The sequence below is a fragment of the Acanthopagrus latus genome, chromosome 13 (genome assembly GCF_904848185.1).
Source record: "Acanthopagrus latus isolate v.2019 chromosome 13, fAcaLat1.1, whole genome shotgun sequence".
Lineage (NCBI taxonomy): Eukaryota > Metazoa > Chordata > Actinopteri > Spariformes > Sparidae > Acanthopagrus > Acanthopagrus latus.
In genome coordinates this window covers 22008449-22032291 of record NC_051051.1, presented here as the reverse complement: position 1 = coordinate 22032291, position 23843 = coordinate 22008449, and the positions used below count along the sequence as shown (strand labels likewise).

Genomic DNA, 23843 nt, shown 5'->3' with positions numbered 1-23843 from the left:
TTCCGAAGATTAAAAAACACACCCAGAACTTGTTTGTGAAGACAAATTAGATTCACGAAACGTCTACAGTTCTATACTGGTTTCTTTAATAAGAGGTGGGTGATAGCATTCCATATACACACCAATTATATATCACTATAGTACTATAGTCCTTCAGTGCTAATGCCCCTGTTTGCCACATGGCTTTCATTGCACTTTCGCGGAGGCTTGCAACATGTTTTAAAGGCCCAGTGCGCGCGATTCAGCGTCATCTAGCCGTGAGGTTGGAGATCGTGTCACCACTCGTCTCGCACAGTTGGTCTCCAGCCAGTGTTGGGTTTGTCCGTTCTGGGCTACTGCAGAAACATGGTGGAGCATCATGGTTGGACTCAGTGGAAGAGGATCAGCTCCCTCATGTAAGGTCGCAAAAAACGTTCCGATTTTCAAGTAATTAAACACTAAAGAAAACTTAACTTTGGCCTTGAAACAGAAGCCTGTGTTAAACAGTGCAGCATTTTAGTGGAACCTACAGTCTGAACATCCTGTGTTGGCTTGCTTTAGGAAACATTGCTTTATATGAGGAACGATCTGTGTTTTTACCCACGATTTTCAGAGGCAGGCCACCGCGGAAAAAACATGAGTTGTACCAACTATCAGCAGGGAACACATCAAAGATATGTGGTTCATAGGGCAGCCCTCTACTTACAGCACAACTCGTACACACCCCATAAAGAGAGTTCCCAAACTAATAGCTTTCTGATTTTTTTTTTTCTCTGCAATTCCCATTCAATCTTTTTCCATAGCCGCTCCAAAACTTTCCTCGGGGAGCACAAAGGTTAAAAAGGGTTATCTGAGCAGCTGTTTATCTCAATGTATGCAAGCAGTCATCACATTAATAACTCCACTATGAGTGCAAAGTGCAAATGCAGGTTATTTTCTCCAACAGATTATTCCACACAAACAAAATGCTCATGCAGTTTATAGACAGGATGGAGTAAACAGGATTTGGAGGTCCAAGGCGGCTCAGGCTTTTTCCGGCTTTGCATTTCAAGAACGGCTTTCTCCGCTTTCATCATTCGTTTTGCCATTTGATGACATTTCTACAAAGCCCCCGGGCTATTAATTGGTAGCCTCCCTTCCGTCTTTGCATGCAAGCTGCAAGTGCATTTTCAGTTGGAGATTATTAGCGAAGGGATTGTTTTAGGAGAAAGAACAGAATCCATGCAATCTTTCAGTGACCAGTCAGGCAATCACGTCTTACTATAAGTGGTTACTTATAGTTTTTTTTTTTTTTTTTTTAAATAACATAAGCAGCAAAACTTCTTCTGATGCCATCAGTGGACATTAAGGACGACTCAGTGCCGGTAGAGCTGCACAGCACAGCATGCACTCCATGATTCACATGTTCTGAATTTACTTTTAGAAAAGCCACAATGACAAGCCATTAAAACTCTTTTAACATCAGGCCAGATTTTTCACCCCACACAGACAAAACACAAGCTACTTACCCACCACACTTCAAACAGGACAAACATCTATGGCACAGTGTTTACTTACTCAGTGCTAAATGGATGTGCATGGACCCCAAAAATGCAAATAATCACAGGAAAAATGATTACAAACAATCACATCAGCATGCCAGCAAGTCTTCACTGAGTATGCCCTTTACATACTTTACTAATTGGGTAGTTATTTTTGCACATTTCACCGTACAGGCGCACATGGAAGTAGTTTTTCTCCCCAAACGATGTGTTAATGAGAGATAATTTAAAGGCAGACTGAGTAGGATTTTACACAAAAATTTTTTTTTAAAAATGGACAGGCTCTTGATAATGACTAGAAGTGTGGTGGTGTCTGCATCTGCAGAGACCCCACCCCTCTGTCTGTATTTTCTCATTGTACTGCCTTCTGGCCAAACAACACACTCTATGAAAATGTAGCAATAAGGTTCCAGATCAAGAGAAGCTGTTGAGCTGAGGAGATGGGGCCAACTTTGAAATGCTTTTACAAACAACTGACAAATCCCACTCATTCCACTTTTAAGAGTTATCTTAGAGACCTGGGAAGCCATTAACCACGACAGCCTTCATGTTTTACGAAGCTGAGTGCAGTTGAAAACAACTTTTTTTTTTTTTTTTCCCCCCCGACTCATTGGGGAATCAGAATGGTTGTCACCGGGCTGTTAATCCTGTGTGTCAAGAGGAAATCTGCATGAAGTTGAATCGTTCTCGACTTACCCGCATTTTGCTGCTGGGCGCCATTTGAGGCTGCGCTTTTAAAAGTTACCGTGATGTTCTCCCATGAAAGGACATGAAAGTGGAACCGGATGCAAAGCGGGCTTTAAAATGTCCCCTCTTTATCAGTGGGTACAGTCCAGCATATAGCATTGCCTGATTCATCCTCTGCAATCACTGGCGATCACGGCACTAAAAACATTTATCATGTCAAATCATCACAACCCATCACCTGTCTGTATTAAACACTAAATCACAACATCTAGAATGGTTTAAACTGTTGCTTCTTTTTTTTAATTTTATGAAAGTTAATTACATAATAGAGCATTACTGCAGCACTTAATCTTTTCAGAACCCCAATGAGACTTTTGGCTTCTCATTAAAATTAAAGACTCTCTTAGTTAGTGATGCTCTGCTCCAGGCAGTGAAGATTGTGGTTATCAGTTGCTGCTGTCTGTTCAGGATCAAGTGCTCATCAAGCTGTCTGCGGAGAGCGCGATCACTGAGCACAGTCTGAGGGCCGTCTGGAAGTTTATGTAAACTGGTATTATGAAGCAGGAGCAGGAAATAGGAACACTGCAAGTGTGATTTACAGTTTTTCACTCACAGATTTACTGTGGCACTGGACCTACTGAATGAACCCATATATATATAGCCTACAGTATACCGTAAAACTGTAGCAGAAATAAATGACAAAAAGACATAAGCACAGTAAGGAAAATTACAAGTCATGTATCTTACAATGCTGTGCCCATTGTGTTAATTAATGCTGTTATCTCAGAAAAAAAAATAGGCCAAATGTAGACAATGCAATGTCACATCAGTACGTTTCCCGCGGCGACAGAAGACTTTGATCTAAACCATCAACCGTAAAAAAATAATAAAAAATAAATCAGGATTTAGTGTCAGTTCTGCCAAATTAATGTGCAGGAGCGTCTGGAGCTGCTATTCTGCACCGCTGATTGATCACATAGACACACATTTCTTGTGAGCTCCCAGTTTTTCCACCGAGATTTGCCTCCGAGGACCTGACTGCAGTGAAGCAAGTGGTTTGTTACACTCCCACGTGTGCACTTTAATATAATATTTATAACCAACTGCGCTTCAAGACTTGAAGATCTAGTGAAATGATACTACTAATAAATGTTTCCAACTTCCCACTCTTTGTCTTAAGGATTCTGCTATCTCTTGGCGCCATCACATTTTTATACATGTATATATAAAATGTTTCTTTGAGCATGTATAGATGTCATTTCTGCACCTGTGGGATAAAAAGTACACACTTGCTTGATTATCCGTTCAACTGTGCCACTCTTGACTTTTAGCAATTAACTGATTCATTACTGAGTTGACATTTCTCCTCCTTACATGACTCCTCTCATAATATCTTAGAGGGCTATGAACAACTTATATAGCGACGACAATGTCCGGGCTGCAAAATGAATGAACCCCCACTTCCATTACTCACATCCTGCAGTTACTTTGGTCCTGTTTATGTGACACGTGTACCATTCACATGTAAAACCTCCAGACTTTACGAGTTTTATTGCCCTGGACGCACCATCAAACAAGCGCCTGACACCAATGTCGGCCACGTAGAAGTGGGACAGCCTTAATGACACATACCAAGGCTTAAAGATGTCTGTTTTGAAGTCTATATTTTAAGCGTCCTATAGATATTTGGCCTTCAGTGGCACATGATATGCACTTGCTTACTCGTGTAAGCCACTGTGACACTGCAGTGACTGATAACGTTTCTTGGAAATCATTTCCTGCTCCTCAACCTCAAACCTGCTTTCGTTTTTGTTTACTGCGCTCGTAAGACAGATACATTTTCGAGTGAGAGCACGGCCCTTGGTCAGCCGAGACATTTCATTTATTTTTGCTGTTCCCCTCTCCTTGGCTGCACGGTAATATGCGATCCTTAATTTTCTCTGATGGCTGTGATCAAAATCGCGGGAGCGTGCCACGGATCTGTGTACTTATAGGCGACTTCAGTGTGGCAAACGACACTTGTTTTTCCCTTTACCCACTGCTTCATTTGCATTTTAACAGGCACAATAAATCATGTGGCATGTATTCGCTGCTGCGGGGGGTTTCCTCACGGAGTGCTCTACTCTAACTGAGTGAGAGACCACAAATATATGTGTCAGGATGGACTGCACAAACATTTCTCTTTACAGGCTTGTCAGGTACAGTACTGAGCCAGTTCCCCAGTAGACTGCTGATAACAGAGTGCATGTGATAAGCCTCAATTTCACTGAAAACCACAGATGCTGGGGAATCAATACTTGGTCACTATCCAGCATAGGGAACCTGCTGGACTTGTGTACCATTAAACTGATGAAAAACCTCTATATTGGCAGTCAATTTACATGTCATTACAGCACTGGAAGATGCAATTAAATAGCAGCTACTGATTTAAACGGAGAGCATGCAGCCGGGTACATACATCCTCTCAAACTCTTGCCTGTCAACACCATGGCTCTTTCTTTACAAGCTGAGCTTCTAAAGACACCAAATATGCAAGGCAGAGTTGGAGGGAAACGGTTATACATGGATGTCCAACGAATCCACGGCATTTACAGGTGACTGGAGCAGCCATAAATAACACGGTCAAATCTAAACGAAACTATTCACCAGACCGCAGAGGTAGAGTTAAAGATGCTTTGTGTGTCATCCTGGCAACCCATCCGAGATGAAACGTCAACAGCACATTCCCAATGCTTTGAAGTTCAGCGAGAATTGTGCAAAATACCCCAGAAATCCCACATGTGTGAGGCGAGATATTGTAGACGAGCAGACGTAGTGTTCAAACGTCCACAGACGAAGAGACACAGTTTTTCAGGACTAATATTCTCATATCCTAGACAGAGGGGGCACATGGTTCGACAAAGGTATAAAACAGGCTACTGGTGTCAAAGCTGAACACAAGTGGCGGTCCACAACACCAGCCGTCCCCGCATTTCTTCAACACATTCAGTTTAATCAGGCGCAAAAGGCGCTTAAAAATTAGTGCTTCTGAACCAGCACCCTAATGCTGGGTCCCGTTCTATACAGCCTCACTTTGTAGTTATTTCATACTAATGTTCATATCATTATGTCTTGGAGGCTTCAAGAAATCTACTTTGCAGCAGCAGGTAATGACAGGATGTACAATAAACAGGCATTAATCTTTTTTTTTTCTTGTTGCTGTGGTTTTTCAACATTCATATTTTTCGAGCCACTTCCTCCTCACCAGCAAATTGTTTTTAATCATGCGTCGCTGCAAGTGGCTCCTCTATTTCCTCTCAGCTTTGCATAGGGGTGAAAAAAAAAAATGGAACATTTTTAGTATGCATCACCACCGCATACTTAAATTTTGTATGTCAGTCCGTCTTGTTGACTCTCACATGACTGTCATATGACATAAGAGCTGTTCCTGGCTTTTTGAACCCATAGAGGTTAATTCCACAGTTCCATTAGTTTCACTGTTCCATTTCAGTCGGTTGGTGAATCAGAACAATGTACAGAAAATGAGAACATGGTGACCTGAACTTCAATATTTAATTCAGTGAAATATACAAAAATACATTTATAGTGCTAATCTTACAGAGTATGTAAATTGGAGCAATAAACACAATGTCATAATGTGTAGGGAAATATTTCTAAATTTGGAGCATTTAAGGAGGGAATAAAAATGTTTCACATCTATATTATGATTTCAAATGAGTAATTAGACTCATGAATAGACCCGTACACGTTGACACAGTGATGTAATCCGCATTTCAGTTTGCTGAAAATCTTTCAGTCAACCACAGCTGTTTATTTCTGTGACATAAACATGGGTTATTGTTTCACTGCGTTCCCTTTGTTCTCCTGCTACTCCTCTCCTTTGGGGTGCCGCACTGACCTTGTTTGGTAGATAAAGTTTCTCCCATAATTTCCATGTTTTTGTACCCTCCATCAGAGCTCTGCCACAGTGTGGCACTGCACCACCATTAAAATAACATGAACTTCAGATTCATTTTTGGGCACAGGGAAGGAGACTGATGCTGACAACTGACTCCCTCTGTGACTGATTAAGATCTTCGGGGAACTCTTCATGCAGGAAGGAGTGTGTGTGGCTGGATGAGATTTCAAGAATTTAAATGAAGATTTCCAGTCACTAGTGAGGCAACAGGCACTGCAAACTGATGTGTATATTGGCTCGAAAAGATATGAGTTCATATTTGTGAAGTTGAGGATGGGGGGGAGAATAAGGAAAAAGTTGAACTCTGTAATACATTTAATTTAATACAGACTGACGATATTGTTAAACTGATGATTAGTGTAGGCTTTCTGATTCTGTTTTATGCTTTTGCTGTATGCAAAATCCTTCGGTCAGAATTATCCCCATCTGATTACATCTGATTACTAAGCAAAAACAACCAGAGGTCTACTGTAATAAAAAAGCTGCACTGTGGAAAACGAAGAAGTGTGGAACAACATTCAATTAAGGGGCAAATCCAACTTGCTTGATATCTTACACAAATCTTCTGATTTGATTTTAATTGATTCTATTCGCATAAACATCTCATTAACCACATCAAGCTAACAAACTGAGAAAAATGTTTTTTCGGCTGTGCAAACAGCGTGAATCTCAAGCTCCTGAACAACAGCGGCGGCTCTCGCTGTAGTCTGTATGCAGTGGGCGACTGCACCGTTCGCTTCAGGGGGAAGAGAAATGTTCTGTTTGTATGCAACGCAAGTCAGTCTGATGCACACACTTGGAGGAAGATCCTGATTAGCAAAAATGAAAATCACTCAGCACTGATCAGCGCTATCATTACTCAGTAGGCACTGATGAACAACAGGAGGGACCAACAAGTGACAGAGAACACCTCAAGGGTGTCGTAAGCTCTTATTATCCTTGTGACAGAATTTAGTTGAGATTAAACAGCAGTGCCAGAGATAATAAACTGAAGCGAAGCAAGTCTCATTTCAGATCCAGACCCAGGAAGGAAGGAAGGAAGGAAGGAAGGAAGGCAAAGACGGACATTTTTCAGTCACAAGAACTGCCAAAAGGAAACCATGACAAAGAGAGAAAAAAAAAAAAAGAAAACTATTTTATTTTCCTCTTTACCAATATAATTCTTCATCTGTCTTCTCATTCCTGTTTGGGGAAACAGGGCTTTACCACATATCAATGTTATTCTACCTCCAGGTGCTTCTACATCCTGAGTCACAGACAGAGAGCCTCTTGAACTACACTCACCAGAGCATTCCCTCCAAGGGTTTAATGGAAAAACCTTTGACATTTGTTTATTTGGAAATGAAGTGCTCTATACTACGGACCAATGCTGCTTCAGATGGAACCACGTCAGCTTCTGTTGCTCTGCTAAAACACTTGAAAACTTACAAAGACAGAGAAAACAATCACCATTCACATCTGTCTGATTACTGAAAATGTATCAATGCTTTATTAATTGTCTCACATTGAATTGTTGCTGATCATGGCCGTAGGTGAGTATAGACTCTTCATTTATGCATTGCATCCTCTCACCTCTCATGACTCCAAGTGCTGAACAAATGTTTGAACAAATGGAAACTGTATAGAGGTCTTTGACTAACCCACACTCTGGTGGACTACTGGTGGAAATCTATAGCTCCCGGTTGTTGCAGAAGAGACTTTGAAATTTTGAAATGTATTGCTTGACTACCTCAATAGCATGACTGTCGTCATCTCAGGAAGAACGACAGAATCAGTTTGATCAGACACGTAAAACGTCAAGTAGGAATTCTGACTTTCAATTTTGCTCAGTGGCCAACTGTGATGAAACACCATTATAGAAGAGAAGTCTGTAAAACCGGACACCTCGAACTAAATAAAGTCAATTAACCCCATCATCAATGTGTTATCCACGGAGGTTTCATATTTGTAAAACTTTCCTAGAGACGTGGGAAAAAAATTAAATCTGCGACGTTAAGACAATGTAAAGTCTATTCTTTAGAAATTCTACTACACATATTCGGAGGCACATCTGGAAGCTTGAATACTAATTTGTCATATGTGCCTCGACAGCAGTTCTCATTATACTCAATGGGCGCCATCTTAACAATCATTATCTAGTTGCATTTTAATTGATGGTTCCACCAAATACGAATAACACGCCGTCAGTAAGTTTTTTGATGAACTAATTTTGGGAGCGAATGTCATAAAAACATAAATTGTCAGGTTATGTAGCAAGGCTGGGGTGGAAGGACAGGTCAACCCATGATGAGGCAACTTGTTAACTTACATCAAACTATGATCTTTTCCTAGACCTTACCAAGTATTTTGATCAAACCTAAACCTAACGTCACAACATTAACCACGTGTATCATTTTTACCATGACGACAACATTCTCCTGCATTAATACATGGTAGTAACTGACCAAGGAAAAGCTTAAGAAATGTTTCTTAAAAGGGACGAGCTGTTATACATCGTCCCATGAGATCACACTGAGCCACAAATGTACATGTGGATGCAATGTATGGGTTGACACAGCATGCCTTGTTAACACTGAGGGCTGCTACCTGTTTCCTACCTTTCCGACTGTCACCACTGGTGTCTGTTAACCATGACTGACATCTCTGCTTAGCTTTAGCTGCGTAGTTGTTCTTTAAACCGTGGCGATAAAGGTTCCCTAACCCTCTCAGAGATGCTTCACCCAAAGCGCGGTCTCTCAGTCAACCGAGCCAAGGCAAGGAAGAGCCTAACACTAGTGAAACCCTAACCACAGCAGAGTCAGATCAGTAAATGCAGTAAAGAATCTCTGTGTAACAAGCGGTTATAAAAGGCTTTGGAAAAAACAACGTTTTCCCACCAATATCGTTTTGACCCGAATACTCTTGGGTAGATTTGGAGGGCAATTACAAACAGCATACAGTATATGTTGTTAAGTTAGGAGTAAATTTATGGCATTTATACTGATTGAAACCTCTGTGTTGTTTCTGATGGAACACTTTGATTTCATGCTTAGATCATGTTAGCTTGTCAGCTGGGTATAGCAAAAATCATCTAACAATATGGTGCCGCTACACATCTGATTTGATTTTTTATGTCTGTTGCATATTAAAATCAATCCATCCTCTGCTTTATTAAGCAGTGTTTTTTGTTTTTTGACCTATTTTTTAGAAAACAAACCCCCTCGTGCAAAAACAAATTGAGTAAAGGAAGCTGAGGTAGCTTGAACGTTTCTAGTTTTAGTGTCACAAAAAAAATAGTCTTGTGTAATTTGCAAAGCCTCTATACAGTATATACTGTTTACCATTTGTTCATTTTTGTTCAAAATGCATATTGTAGGGCCTATCCTGTTCAATTAGGCTATAGCCAGGCTTCTTATCTTTCAACATCTGGGTTTAACAGTCAGGTGTGGTGTTATGCAACACTGAATGCAGAGTACAGACATTTTGTTAAAGCTCCAGGGAGAAAAAAGGGCTGAAATTAGCTTCACAATCCAGGCCTTGAACAGTCAGTACAAGACAGCACTGTGTCACACATTAGAGTATGTTTAGTTGCTAAAGCTTCAGAGAGCCATTACTTTCATGAAAGAAAAAAGAAACACAATTTATTTCAACCCTACAATGGTTACATGGAAATACACTGATATGTACTTACAAAAATGTCAGAGAATAATTTCACATTATTGAAAATGAAATTCTTTTAGTGTTTGACAGCTGTTGCATTTCTGCTTTTTTTTTTTTTTCTTAGACATTTCTCTGCTTTCAGGTAAAAAGAGAACATGATTTGTCATAAAAGAAGAAAAAAAACACAGCTGACTTCTTGTAGATTTCAATTTGAAAAGAGTATGTACACTTTGTCACAAAACATGATTAGTTTTTTTTTTTTTTTTTTATTCCGCACAACCTCATTTTCCTTCTCTTAACAAGGTGGTTACATAACAATGAATCTGAAAGTGAGCATACTATAATGTCACAAAGAAATAAATTCTCTTGAAAAATGAATACTCTGACCGTAACCAATACCACATTTTTTCGGCAAATGTTATCTTTCCTCATTATGTTCGGCAGGACATTTCAAGCTTGTATCCAAAAGACAGAAATTAGGCACAGCATTTGTTACTCTGCGGTTAACACATTCATAATGCTTGACTGGGGAGCTTCAAAGCAGCTGCATAGCACATTCATGAATACTGGATCATGCCTCGTGTCAGCTTTCATGCAGTGTTCATGCTTTTACATGTCATTTGTGACATAGCAGTGGAATGATGTGTCCGTTTAATAGGCAATAAATTCCAAAATAAAAGTCTCTTTGCTATTGCCATTTCTGGTTAGCGCATTGTAGACACAAAATCAGACAGTGTGAGATAATTATTCTTTTGATCACCCCTCTAAAGATCACATTAAGGCATTATGAATGTGTTACTAATCATACCTAAAACAAAGCCGAAACACTTTGTCTACATTGTATCTCAATAGTGCACCCGAGTCCAACTAGTAACAGTGACAAAAACCCTCTGCAGTTTTCCCTTTCCGAATCGATTCATATACAACATGAAAACGGATGAAAACAAAATATAACAGAATTTAAATCCCCAAAATTTGAGAATGATACAAGTACTGAGCACCCTGTAACAACATCATGAAACCAATGTCTTGACTCTTCTCTCATCTTTTTTTTTTTTTTTTTTAATCTTGTGTGTGGCTGCACAAGGGTCAAAAGGCATAGAAAGCAAAGGAGTCTGCGCCCAAAGATTTCAAAGGCTCAGACTATCCTCTTTCTCCTTGAACAAACTCAGTTTATGAGAGCCAGAGCGCAGTCAGCATGGACAGCAGAAGAGCTGCCAGACTGCACGACACACACTGGCAACCGAGGGTAGCTGAGGTTATTGACCAACCGCAGGTGACAAATTAATATTTTTGATATCCACATCAGAGTTTTTTTTTTTGGAGGGGAGGGGTGACAAAAATAGGAAAACATAACAAAAGCAAAAAACAGAGAAAGGAAATTTGTGCGTATGGCAATGTCATGGTCCATAGGTGCCCAAGAAGATCACACATGGAGACAGGAAGAGGACACGGAGAAAAAGGGGAAGCAGGAGAGAAAGAGGGAAAAAGAGGGAGAGAGATAGAAAAATAAGGTCAGAAATACAGAAAATACAAGTCCGGAAGGTTATTAGAGACTGAATTGGGGGGAGTAAAAAAAGGAAGTCTAAGTTAGAGGATCAAAGTAAAAAGAAGTCATAGCATGTTAGCAGCACGGCAACTGACACATGGTTCATGGCAGGCATGGGTGGAGGGTCGCAGACATGAAGGTAATGAGGGATGACAACAGAAAGGAAGACATTTCAAAGACACGGCGGTCCGACCGCTCCGCTTTAAGCTTCGGTATAAACAGGAGAGTTTTTAATCAGTCGCGGTGCGGATTAGTGGAGTAGAGTTTAGGATAAGATAGATGACGACCTGGATGCGAGAACACATCCACAAGAGTCAGGCTATTATCTCTCATTCAGAATGGCCAGTGGTGTAATGTAAGGTAAATGCAAGTATGCTTACTTGCCACTGATGCACAAACCTGGTCTGAAAGCCCCATTCATTCAGCCATTAGGTCGTTAATGGAGAAACTATGGACAGAAATGGGCCTCTAGAAAAACGATCATTTCAGTCTCCAATCAGCAGCTTCCTTCCTTCTAAGCTCAAAGAGCAGCAGTAGAAATGGGTTTGTTGCTGCAGCATCAGCAGCTGCGGACTTAATGTGCAAAAGCATCAGCACAAGCACATATATCTCGTAATTAAGAGATATGGATTTTATTCTGATTATTGAGCTTTTCAAAAATAAGTAAATCGTTAAAATAAGTAAAATTTGAACAGCTAATACTCACCTAACACTGACAAAACAGAGGAACTTGGTTAATTAGGTGCCATTTTCCATTTTTCTAAACTTTGCAGACTCATTAAAAAGATTTCCTCATTAATGCTGAACTAATTTGGGCAGCATTTTGTTTCCTTCAAGACAAACAGATTTGTCGTGGCAGTCTACTGTGTTTTGGAGTACAAATGTCATTTTTTTAGGAGACTGTGTCGGGAAAAAAACAGGCATTTCCTGGAAGGTGCACGCATTATAAAAGAGCAGAGATAATCAGGTCAGCACTTTCTATGAAGACTACATCTATGGCTCCTTATTGGGGGCATTCATGGTGTATTATAGTGTATTCATAATACATTAGGACTACACTCAAAAACACAAATAACGCCTTCTGATGCACTTTACCCACACATATTATAAAACAATATAGATGTGATTAATAATGAATTATAAGTTAAAGTGTCTGATGGATGCTGAACCTAAAACTCTGAGAGACTGGCATCCACACTGCACTATGAATGCACTCATAACACACTATAGATGTGGCGCAGTCACACTGATTATCGTTTTGTGGCGATATTTTTTGTGTTTGATGAAAGAAAAACATTAATCTAACAAACACCTGTTTCCCTCTCATGATTCTCCATCACTACAAACGCTAAGGCGCCCACTGCTGCGGTACAGTTCTTCACCCGACAGGTGGCCGGGTGCGATTGTGCGACACGTAGAAAGGACGAGGCGGGGCAGAATTCACAGAAGAGCCACTTCTTCAGCTACCATTACACCACTGGTCATGGCAGGGAGAATGGCCCATGCAAAACCACACATCCAAAAACAGAAGCTGGTTATGGAGGTCAAGTCTATGGCATGGATGGATGGGTGATCTCATGTTACCCACACTGCAGAAGTTAATAGCGGTTTCTTTTTTTGGTAGTTGAACTCCAAAGTCAACCTTAGCTGGGGAGATTTGGATGGATCAGTTGTCGACACCTGCCACTTTCGTGTCTGTCTGAGCAAAATTTGACAAAGCCTGTGTTTGTTTTGACCCATGAGAATCACAACGCTTTACGGTATACGATACGGTTTGATCTCTCTTCAGCCGGGCAGCATTTTGCCTCCCCTGGGTCTGTGGGATGCAAATGCTGCCCAGCTCACCTGCAGAGGACAGGAATTATACAAGCCAAATTCTGTGAGGGGTTTTTGACACAACAGATTCAACAGAACACAATCCCAAAGAGGAAGTCACTTAACACTAGGATGTTTTTTTTTTTTTTGGGAGAGCCGTCATTTTGAAGCACATTGAAATTGGTCGATATGTTTCTTTCTTTTTTTTCCTTTTGTGTGTGGCCTTTTGTGTGTGTGAGCATAAGTTTGCAAAACGAAAAAGAGAGAAATATTGGCACGGATTGAATCCGAAACCTCGAACCAAGCCGGCATTTACAATTTGCGTCACAGTGACAATTTAGTGCACAGGATCATTATATACTTAAAAAAAAAGAGCGGCAGCTGTTTTAAGCCAATATTACCCCAAAACAGCTGTGAAACCTACTGAAATCAAATGCAGATGTCGCAGCTAAAAATAAACCCTCTGCGAATTCCCTCGTGCTTTGAAGTGAGGAGAAAACAACAGCCACTTTGAACCAATACTAAACACTCCAAAACCAAAGAATTTCATGAAAGTAATTAGGAGAATTAGCGGGGAACTGACTTGGATAAAACCCATGTGGAATTCTGCTCTGGTGGTATTACAAGTGATCCAAACCTCCCACTGCTAGATGGCTGTTACCCAGCAAGCGCATGGAAAACAGAAACATAACTGGTTTCTTTATGAGCCATGCACTGGCAGCGTTTTAAGGGGTCTCCGGGAAAAGAAACGGACAAAATTAATCCAGTCGAAGGTGGCACCATGCAACAACTGTGAAGGGCTGCTTCCCCACCTAACTAGGCCACACAGTGTATATTCAGGTCAGAAGTGGCCCCTGAACTGTGAGAGCCACTACACCTGGCAGTGGAAGAGACAGAGAGAGGCAGAAGGAAAGAATATAAAGAAGGGAGAACGAGGAAAGCGTTGAGAATGTGACTAGATTTTATCTTTTTTAATCTGGTGAGAAGCCAGTGAGGGATAATGTCTTATTAACTGTCTATCTATGCAAAGAACGTATCTCAGCTTTGCCTAATCATTATGCTATTGCTTAAAGGATGGAGCTGGTGTTATTCTATATTTTTCATATTGTCACCAAATCCAGGGCCAAAATGTGTACAGCTAATTTGTCTGTTATTTGTCTATCCTTCCAATTCTGTTAGTCTTACTGAAGATGCAAATATTTAAAAACAAGTCATAAATATATTGAATTAGTTATAAAGATGTTAATACATTTTCTGGGCACAGACAGACAATTCAGCATTTTATCTTTCTGTAATTTTTACTTTTTTCCCTTCACGAATGCATGTGAGGGTAACATACATTGTCAATAAACTATATACAACCACTTGTGTGCCCTTCTTAAATCTATGTTTTTTAATCTGTCCAGCACCTCCAGTAATGACGCTTGAGATAATGGTGAAGATTATGCCTTCCCAACACTCATCAATAATGATTCATTCTGTTCTCATTTCTTTTTAGAGATGTGTCTCATTTTCTCACATGTGAGACACCGGTTTATTTATAATAAACGTTTCGTGTCATTTATTCAGCTGCTGCCTCGATGTTAACATTGAAAAGAGAATCTGAGTCGGTCGACATCTCTTTTGTGAGGTAAACAGGCAGAGAGGAAGGCGAGGATGAAGGAAAGAGGGTGACGCAGAGAGAGAGAGAGAGAGAAACTGGACTTGAGGTCTTTTTCAATACAATATAAAAATGTATTTCCATGACAAAGAAGTTTCACCTGCTGCACAGCTCAGGTGTAGTGCAGTGGGGAGGCAGCCCAAGTTAAAATGTTGCACCGCACACACCACACAACAACAGAGCGAAGGCCGGCCATGACCACCTGGGTAGAGAAATATTTTATACAAACTGGACAGAATGCTCTGGGTCTGACTGATATCTGGTCCGACTTCATTGCCCACTGAACTCGAGCAGTGGCAGCCGCTTTATAGGCGCTACTGAAGAACCAGGAGAGCAGAGTGCCATGATGCTGAGTGTTATCAGCAGCAGCAGAGCATCAGGGTGGAGGAAAAAAAAATACAGTGAGGCGCCTCTGCTCTTCATATGGATTCAATACTTACTGCGAGTCTAGTGCAGCCTGGAAAGTTTGTGAAGTGAGCACAATGTTTTAAAATGCAAATAAGGTGGAAGGAGAACTCTGTGTCTCTGCGAGGAGGGGATTTAGTGTGGGAGACGTAAGTGGAAACAAACAGAAGTTTGGCGCTAACAGTGGAAAGTAAGCGAGACATTCCAGAGGTATATTTACTTTTCAGTATTTTCAAAGAAATTCCTTGCATTCTTAAACGTACTACCCCCATAGAAATTGCTTCTGATCTTGATTTTATTCCGTCTGCTGAAAATTTAATTTTCTCAATCGTGAATGCTGTTTAGTCTAACAAATTCTTCTGTCTTACAGCAAAAGTCTTTCTATTAAATACTGCACATAAAACAGAATCTGAGAATCTTAATCTTGTCATTTATACACCGAAATGAGCATGTGTGGGTTTTTTTTTAAAAGTGAAGTTACGAAAAGGTTAAGAAAACTGACTGACTTCCTTTCTCGTTGCCAGTGGAATTGTCTGTGATTTCCTTTCTGTTTTGATCCTGGTGTGTTGTTTCTGATGTAACAAACATGCCAGGAGACATGGAGCAGGAGAAAAGCAGCAGGTCATACGACTGATCAGACTGCATCCAGAAGAGTAAAAACTTTCTAAAAAGATTCTGAATTAGACACATTGTTGTTTTGTTTTTTTTTTGTTTTGTTTTTTTCCCAGAGCTGACGATGGAAGTAGTTTCGGGGGTGAGACTTCTCACTTCTCTTTCATCTCTGTTGAGAGTTGCACTTGCACATTACCCTTCAGCCAGCTGGCAAGGATCTGGCCGGAATAAAAGGCCAGTGACAATGTGAGGGTGTGTACTTTTTCACATATTCTTAGCTCAGTCTGTTTTTGTAAAACTCAGTGCAGACTTGACAATGTTGGAGCGCTTCCTGGACGGCAGGAAAACGTATCAAATCACGCCACAGAAAGATGTGAAAATCAGCATGTTCACCCTGGTGTTATAGTTCCATAACAGCCAACTGGAGGTGAGGCCGATGAAAATGACTGTACCCTTTCCCACTAAGGACAAAAACTAACTAGTTAGTGGGTGTTAGTCGGGTTTTTGTCCTGTTTGAAAGGAGCTTAACCTCATTCTTAAACGGCTGTTTTAAATGTCATGGTAACTTTAAAATGTGGTCAGAATTTCACATCCAGTTCATATCATTGTAATTCAATCCTTTAGCAGTATTCTTCTGATTGTCTGTACCCACAGTACCTTGTGTGCATTTCAGAATTGGTGCTCACTTCACATAGTTTTATGAGACTGCACTGTTTATCGTATGATTGCATCATACGTGTCCAATTTGTTACCAGTCGCACTAATATGGACCATAGACAACAATAGAACTCCCTTATGTGACAGATGGAGACAGATGATTCATGCCAGAACCTACAGCAGCAAGCTTTGCATAAAGACCTTGTAATAGCCAATGATCTAAGTAATACCTTCTTTTCTGGTCACGGGTGGAGGCCTTTTGAGCTCTGTGGCTTGTGTGTGTGTGTGTGGATGCTCGGGGTGGGTGGATGGGAATAGTACCTGGGATGGTAGTGGGCTCTGAAGCTGTTCTGATGGAGCGGATGCCGGGCTCCGACCGTCCCTGCTGATTCTCTGCCACCACGTGAACCTCATACTCTGTATTCCAGTCCAGGCCGTTCAGCACCACATGCTCACTGTCATTGGGGAGGCGCATCTCTGGTTTCCAGTCAGATACATACTTCTGAGAAAGGAATGTAGAGGGACAGAACTCAAAACCCAAAGTGTTACTGTGGTCGTTCTGCACAGGCAAACAGAGGAATATGAATTAGAAAAGAGATCCCATTCTCAAGCTGGTCATTGTTCAGAAAGGAGTGCATTCCTCTTTGATAATGTCACCAACTCCACAGCTACAGAGTTCTGTGGCCCAAAGGAATTTATAGCACAAAAGCACAAAACGTAAAGCATGTCTACCTTGACAATAATCATACAGTCTCTAAGAGTAAAAATACAGTTGGGCTATAATTTTTGGTAACATGTCAGAGATGGTCTGAATTGGTAAAATCTGGAAAACCAGCTAATACGATACCAAATTCTGGCAGAAAAGTAAGGAGTATATTTACCTTCTCAGGCATTAAGGAATGATTGAAACACTTTGGCGCAGAGTATATTTACTTGTTTTATCAATAGTGCCCTTTTTTATCTCAGTGCATTAACTAAAGATGTGTATTAACACCAAGGACACTATGTAACAACTCCAGAGCAGTTATTCGCCGGCTGTATTCAATGTACTTATGAATAGCATGAGGCATGATTGTGCTTTTCCAGGCAGTTATCATTGAAAATACAAGGACAGCGGTGGATAAGCTAAAGCAGCAGATGATTGGCAGACTGGGTGTCACAGAGGACAGGAGTCGGTATTAAGTAGTGAGAAGCCACTGAGAGATGATGGCTCTCTGATTGGTCTGTCTACGCTGTTGACAACTTTTCCTCAATGAAAAGGATTTACAGTATACGGGGTTACTGTAAAACAACCCCAGAGCCGTTAATCACACAATGTATGCAATATCTGTCGAAACATAACACAGGAAATGATGACAAGCAGTTAGCCTACGCTTTGAAAATGCATAGATGTTTGTACTGTATATTCATAGTTATTAAAGTCAGTTCAATTTGCACAGCAATTGAGGCTGGGTGTTAGAGGGGAAAATATTTTGCCCTCCAAAAGTAGGTTTAGGTTCTCTGGTAGTGATCCTTGTGACTTGGTGTTCAAAGTTATTGGTACTCAACTGTGGGAAACCATACAGGGATAAGGGCTTGCTGATTAGTCTGTTGACTCTGCTGATTTGTGTTAACAACTTAACAGTCCGCCCCCCCAATAAAAAAATAAAAACTGCTTATTCCAAATTGGTAAGAGAAAAATAAACACTTATGTGAATGATTATGTGGTTGTTTCAAAGAAGATAATTGGTCACTTGGGGAACGTAATCATCTTTATTAAAAAGGTACAAATTGTAGGAGCACAAACGTGGACTTGAAAGGTTGCCTTACTGGGCTTAGGAGTTACTGTGCTGAGCGTTAACAAGCACTGTTCCTTACCAGTGTTTTATGAAACCATTGCAAGATGAGAAGAAAAGAAAAAAGCAAGATGGCAAAGTGGTACTGAGCCTCCTCCTCGCCCTGTATACTCACAGCCTTGTATCTGACCAGGTAATGTTTAATGGGGGAGCCACCATCGTCCTGCTTGATCCAGTTGACCTTCAGACTATTGCCCCTGTTGTGGACCTTGACTTCAATTTTGGGGGCACTGGGTTCCCCTACACAAGACAAACCGATGCATTGCGATTAGTTGACATATACACGCTTGCTGCATCAACACCATCCTCAGCCTGTGCTTCTGACCTTTCCTCTGTGCTCAAATGTGCTTGGGTCTTCAAGGTCAACTAAGCTCAAACTTAAGTTGATTGCCAGATCAACCTATATTGTTTTGTGATTCTTTCTCTTCAAGCAGTAACAAGCGGTGCAATCAGGGGACACGGCAGATGTGGAAGTAGTAATCACAGAGTGATTGAGGCTTTTATCCCATGTTGGCCTAAAGTGACACGTACAGCTTCTGTGCTGTCACACTGCTCTACTATGCTGTTAGAGAATAGGAACACAGACAATTACACGTTCAAATCACCGCAGATTATTGGTTCTTGTGCTCCATGCTATTAGTATGTAGTGTGTTATCATAGATATCCAGACTTTTGAAAGGTTTTTGCCCCATCTTTTTTCTCCCAATTTACACAAACAGCTCCAAACTTGGATAGGGTTTAAAGGGGTAGCTCACGGCACTGTTAATCAATATATATAATAAGCCCTATTTATAGGACATGAAATACAACAGTACCAATTATACAGTATTTGCTAAGGGGTTTTCATTTGGTTGGTGTGATACTAAAATCTTTTGATTATCAAGCTCTCACCAACTGCAGACTTGAAAAGCCGACCTTAAAAAACAAACTCACAGCTTCGAGGATTAAGTCTGAATTTGCGCATCTTATATGTTGTTTAGACAACATGTGAGGCATTTTGATACCTGCCGCGAAAACTTTTGACCACTGAGTAGATCGGCGTTGATGACGGTGTCACGAAGTGTTAGACTATTACTAAGACTGTTGTTCGTTTCTATTTTCTCTTCAACACTGACGGTTGGTTTATTTCAACCACCATCATAATCTTTTCCTAAATTTAGCAAAGCAGGGATTTTAGCCCAAGCAGTGACAAGGAAAGTCCTCCTGCCTGTGAGGATGTACGGTCAGACAGTGCTAATGCGGGTACTTTTTTTTAATAGGAATGACAGCACACTTTCATAATAATGATTAAAAAAAAAATAATAAATGAAAATGCACCTTTCAAGCCTGCAGTGTAGTATTTATAATTCTCAAAGATACATTTTGGTTGGAATATATGCAGGAGGCCTGAATTGACAGAGGGCAGTGTGGTTGCCTCAGTGCCCGTGGCTCACATGTTGTTCTCCTTGAGCTTCCTCATTATCTGCTCTGCCCCCCTGAGTAATGGCTTCTGGGTTGCTGGATACTGACCCTGTAGGCCTTGGTTGGACATGTTACTCTCTTACATTTAATAATATATACATAGTCCTATGGGAGGGAAGGTTGAGGTGTTTCGTGTGCACGTGTAGTCGTGTTGGCGTTTACCCTCACGCCACCCTGAGGGCTGCAGGGGAGGAGACTAACAATTCAAACTCATTAATTATGTACATGTACCTTGTTAGCCTTGTTATTATTTTGACCACTGCATGGTTTTACAGCCTTCACCCTGCACTCACTATCAGATAATAACCAGAAACCAATTACATCTTATATGAGTGAAGACATGATGCAGATTTGAACGCCCTTGTTGGTTAGTCATTGAGTAGGTAAGGAAAAAAAATCTACATAGCATACATCTGAAAAGGGCCACAGAAAAAAAAAAAAAAAAAGCATTCATGTTTCCAGACCTAATATGTAGCATTTCAAACACCAGTGTTAGTGGTTAATTAAATGAATATGCATGAAGGCACTTCTTTCCTATATGTAATCATTGGAGTGCAAACCCTGAAAAACCGCATTCCACAAGACTGGAGTGAGCATGACAGATGCTGCAAGTGAATCAGACAGTGTTAGTCAGTAACAGCGGCAGCAGCAAGGTGGCAGGTAGATATCGGCACATTCAGAATTGCTATTCACGATCATCGTTCTGGGTTAGGCGAACTTTTCTGAGGCTAAAAACAGAGAACGGGGTGGTTAGAATGAGAAGCTTCTACATGCAGGCTGGAAGTTTTGGGTGCCGCGAGACAAGTCGGGCCAGGAACATGTGGAGCACTGCCAGTGACCTCACACTGACACCTGTGTAGGACGTGTAATTCCACATGTAGCCCGACCTTAATGCAGTGCCTGCCCTCATCTTCCAGCGAACATTGAGAGGTAAGTGGATAGAATCGAACAAGAGTTATCGAAAACATGCCGTTGGACACAAAAATCCGTCATTTATGTTTTGTAGTGTCACTTGTGTGGGTTCACAGTTCCATTTTACATAACAGTTAGTTCTATTTGTGGCAAAATTAATATTAATTGTCATCAAGAAAGACTGTCAATGCAAAATCATTATCAAACTGTCCAACTAAGATCAATTTAATGAAATATACATGTTCCCATACAACCACTGATATAACATTCTTGTTTCATCTTAAGTTCAGACCAAAGTCAGATTATATAAAGTAAATTTGTTTTGGTCTCTCTCATAAATGAAAATGTGCAACATTTATTAGTAATATTGCATTTCGTAAATTAAAGGCATAATTATCTTGAAATGTTTTTTAGTTTCTCGGTGTGTGTACCGCATGTAAGTGCAAGTTCCAAGAGGATGTGACACTAAAGACAGACACATGCAGACAGGACTGACATTTTCATTGGGAAACAGCAGTAGAAGAGGAAGAAGAAGAAGAAGAAGAAGAAGAAGGATGCAACAAGAAACAGGAAACAAACTTGCATGCTGCAGTAATGCAATGGGCTGCAGTGAATCCAATCAGTGCAACACACTGAGAGCTAGAAGCTAATTCGGGGGAAATTATGTAATAAAGTATGTGAGTACGAGGGCTACATTTAACAGTGCGAGCGAAGCAGACTGCAGTCAGTGGCACTTTGTGAGGGTGCTCCTGTGATGTTTAAATGCGACTGAAAACTCTGTGGTAAATAACAAAAGGGTAAAAAAGGCTGGAAGCTATTTTTTTTATTTTATTTTAAGTACTATACAAAAATACAAAAGCAAATTGGTTGAAATCAGCTCGTGTCTGATTAATTTTCTGATCAAAGTTTTACATAAACAAGAGGGACAAGCAAAAGCACAACAGGGAGTCTAGAATTACAAGAGATACGTGTTTCTTTTGAAATAACACTATCATCCTGTTTTGCCTGATTCTTTGTGTATCATTTAACAAATCAAGGCTTTATAATGCCAAATGATCTTATATATTCTCATCCAGCTAATACAGTTCTTCATTTATAATCTTGGTCTTTTTTTTCCCCCAACAACTTTGGTTTATAAAGGAAAAAAGACATGAAATGTTTAAACCAGTCCTCGTATGATGGGTGGCAGAGCACTTTGGTTGATTGAGATGTATATGAAAAACCTCAACAATCTCAGCTTCCAAGGAAACCAAAGTGAGAGAAAAAATGCAAAGTGAGACTTGAGGAAAAAATAACAAAACAAAACAAGAAGATAGATGAAATGTGTGAGCCCAATTAAAACCTGTAGCATATGTTTTGCTGTATCTTTGCAACAGCGAAAACGTGTCATTGCGATTTAAAACAGCCCAAAGGAACAGGTGTTTTGGTGCATTTCCAATAATACATGTTTTCTTTCTTGAAAAATATGTTGAGCAATCCATCTAACTTAAATGACCGGTGTACGGGTGCCTCTATGGAAAATAGCAACCAAATGAGAAAATGACTTCACAGATGGGGACCATTAAATAAGTCTTGTACAAGATGTAGTTCACTTTGAATCAGAGTTGAAGGACATGCAGAGGCAAATAGCTTCTAATGTGTTTTAGGTAGCTCAGAGGAATTCAAAATGGAGACCCCACTGCCACTTGATATTAATGCACAATCTGTATCTGGGCATTTTATCTGGATATGGATTAAGGTGTGTAAATGCATGTTTAAATGCAAGCAGAAAACACAGGGTCGCAGAGTTAACAGCCCTGGTGTGTATTTCCAACATGTTTCCACTCCCAGCTTGTCCTACATGGCAGCATGGTCGATGGCCTTGAGCTTTAAACTGTGGTGCTCTACCCACCCCTCTAGCATCTGTTTTACACATGAAAGACTCTGTGATCCAGTTTACACTAATAGGTTATATGCAACGTCTGGTTAAACTTTCAGATTAAGCTTGCTGACACACAGTTGACATATTGATAAATTATGACTTATCGACTGTTATTAACATTGTGAAAACATTGTGATTTGATTAGGTTTAGGCACCAAAAGTACTTGTTTGGGTTTATGCTTAAAAAAACAAAAAAACCAAACAGAAAATAAATAAATTTAGATACAAAAACAACTTGGTAAGTTTAGGCACAAAAATTACTTGATTTGTTTTTGGAAAAGTTTATACTTGTTTTGAGTTAGTAGTACTAACTAAAAGTACCACTAAGCTAGTAGCCTATGAATTGAGTACACTCAGTTTTGTCACTATGACCCATAACCACCCCAACCACCCACAGTCTCTGACTGACTGTTCTGGCATTTATAAAACTGCACTAGAGAGGCACTTTATGAACTGATGCTAAAAGGATACAGTGTCAAGGGTAGAAGCACAGGGCCATTGACCAGGCTGAGTGTTTGACATGTTGGGAGTGAGAATGGCCTGGTACTTCTTGAATTATGACATACTTCAAATATAGAATCATTCTTTAAGGCACTATGAGGAAGAAAGTGGTGCGTTGTTACTTTACAGCTGCAGTGGAAATGGGCAGTGATCGCAGTTGGCTGGAGGAAAGAGAATGTCTTAAATGGACTTGAATGGACATGATGAAATAATGTGGTGTACTAAATACTTACTTTATATCTACAGGATAGTCTATGGATGGATGGAGCGTTCTAATGTCTCACCTATGAATCTCATCTAACAGTCTGTTTTCTGAATGACCACTGCTGATCTTACGATCTCAGACTAAACAAACAATAAAAAATTACCTTCTGTTGGCCAGCGAAGACGACATCATCAGCACCATGCAAGAGCCATATGACAAAGTCACATGTGCACGCACATGATTGGTTGAAAGAAAAACATAAAGGAGGAGGCGGGGAGAGGCGGGGGGGCACATGGGAAACACACAAAACATTTTTGAAATGATGAAAACATGTTAACAGAATAAACAAATGAACAAGAATGGTTAAGACAAAATGACGAAAGGAAAACAAACAACCAGGAGAAATACATAAATTGATAAACAGATACTTTGGATACATATAAAAAACATGTTGCTGAATGCATGAAGCAGTTGCAGACCTTTAGTTTCGGTTTTTGGAAGCATCG

General features: G+C 40.3%; 1 protein-coding gene across 12 annotated transcripts in view; it reads right to left on the bottom strand.

The window, feature by feature from the left end:
• Positions 1-23843, bottom strand: part of ncam1a (neural cell adhesion molecule 1a) — a 269175-nt gene that overhangs the window by 15030 nt on the left and 230302 nt on the right. For 7 of the 12 annotated variants that reach the window (XM_037119227.1, XM_037119229.1, XM_037119228.1 and 4 more), the window contains 3 exons: positions 23501-23503; positions 18453-18577; positions 16824-17004 (listed from right to left, as the gene is read on the bottom strand). In XM_037119227.1, coding sequence (XP_036975122.1) covers positions 16824-17004; positions 18453-18577; positions 23501-23503 — 309 coding nt within the window. Of the gene's footprint in view, positions 1-5772; positions 11058-16823; positions 17005-18452; positions 18578-23500; positions 23504-23843 lie in introns of those variants that run through there. The other 5 variants (XM_037119230.1, XM_037119233.1, XM_037119237.1 and 2 more) reach the window with 3 other exon arrangements.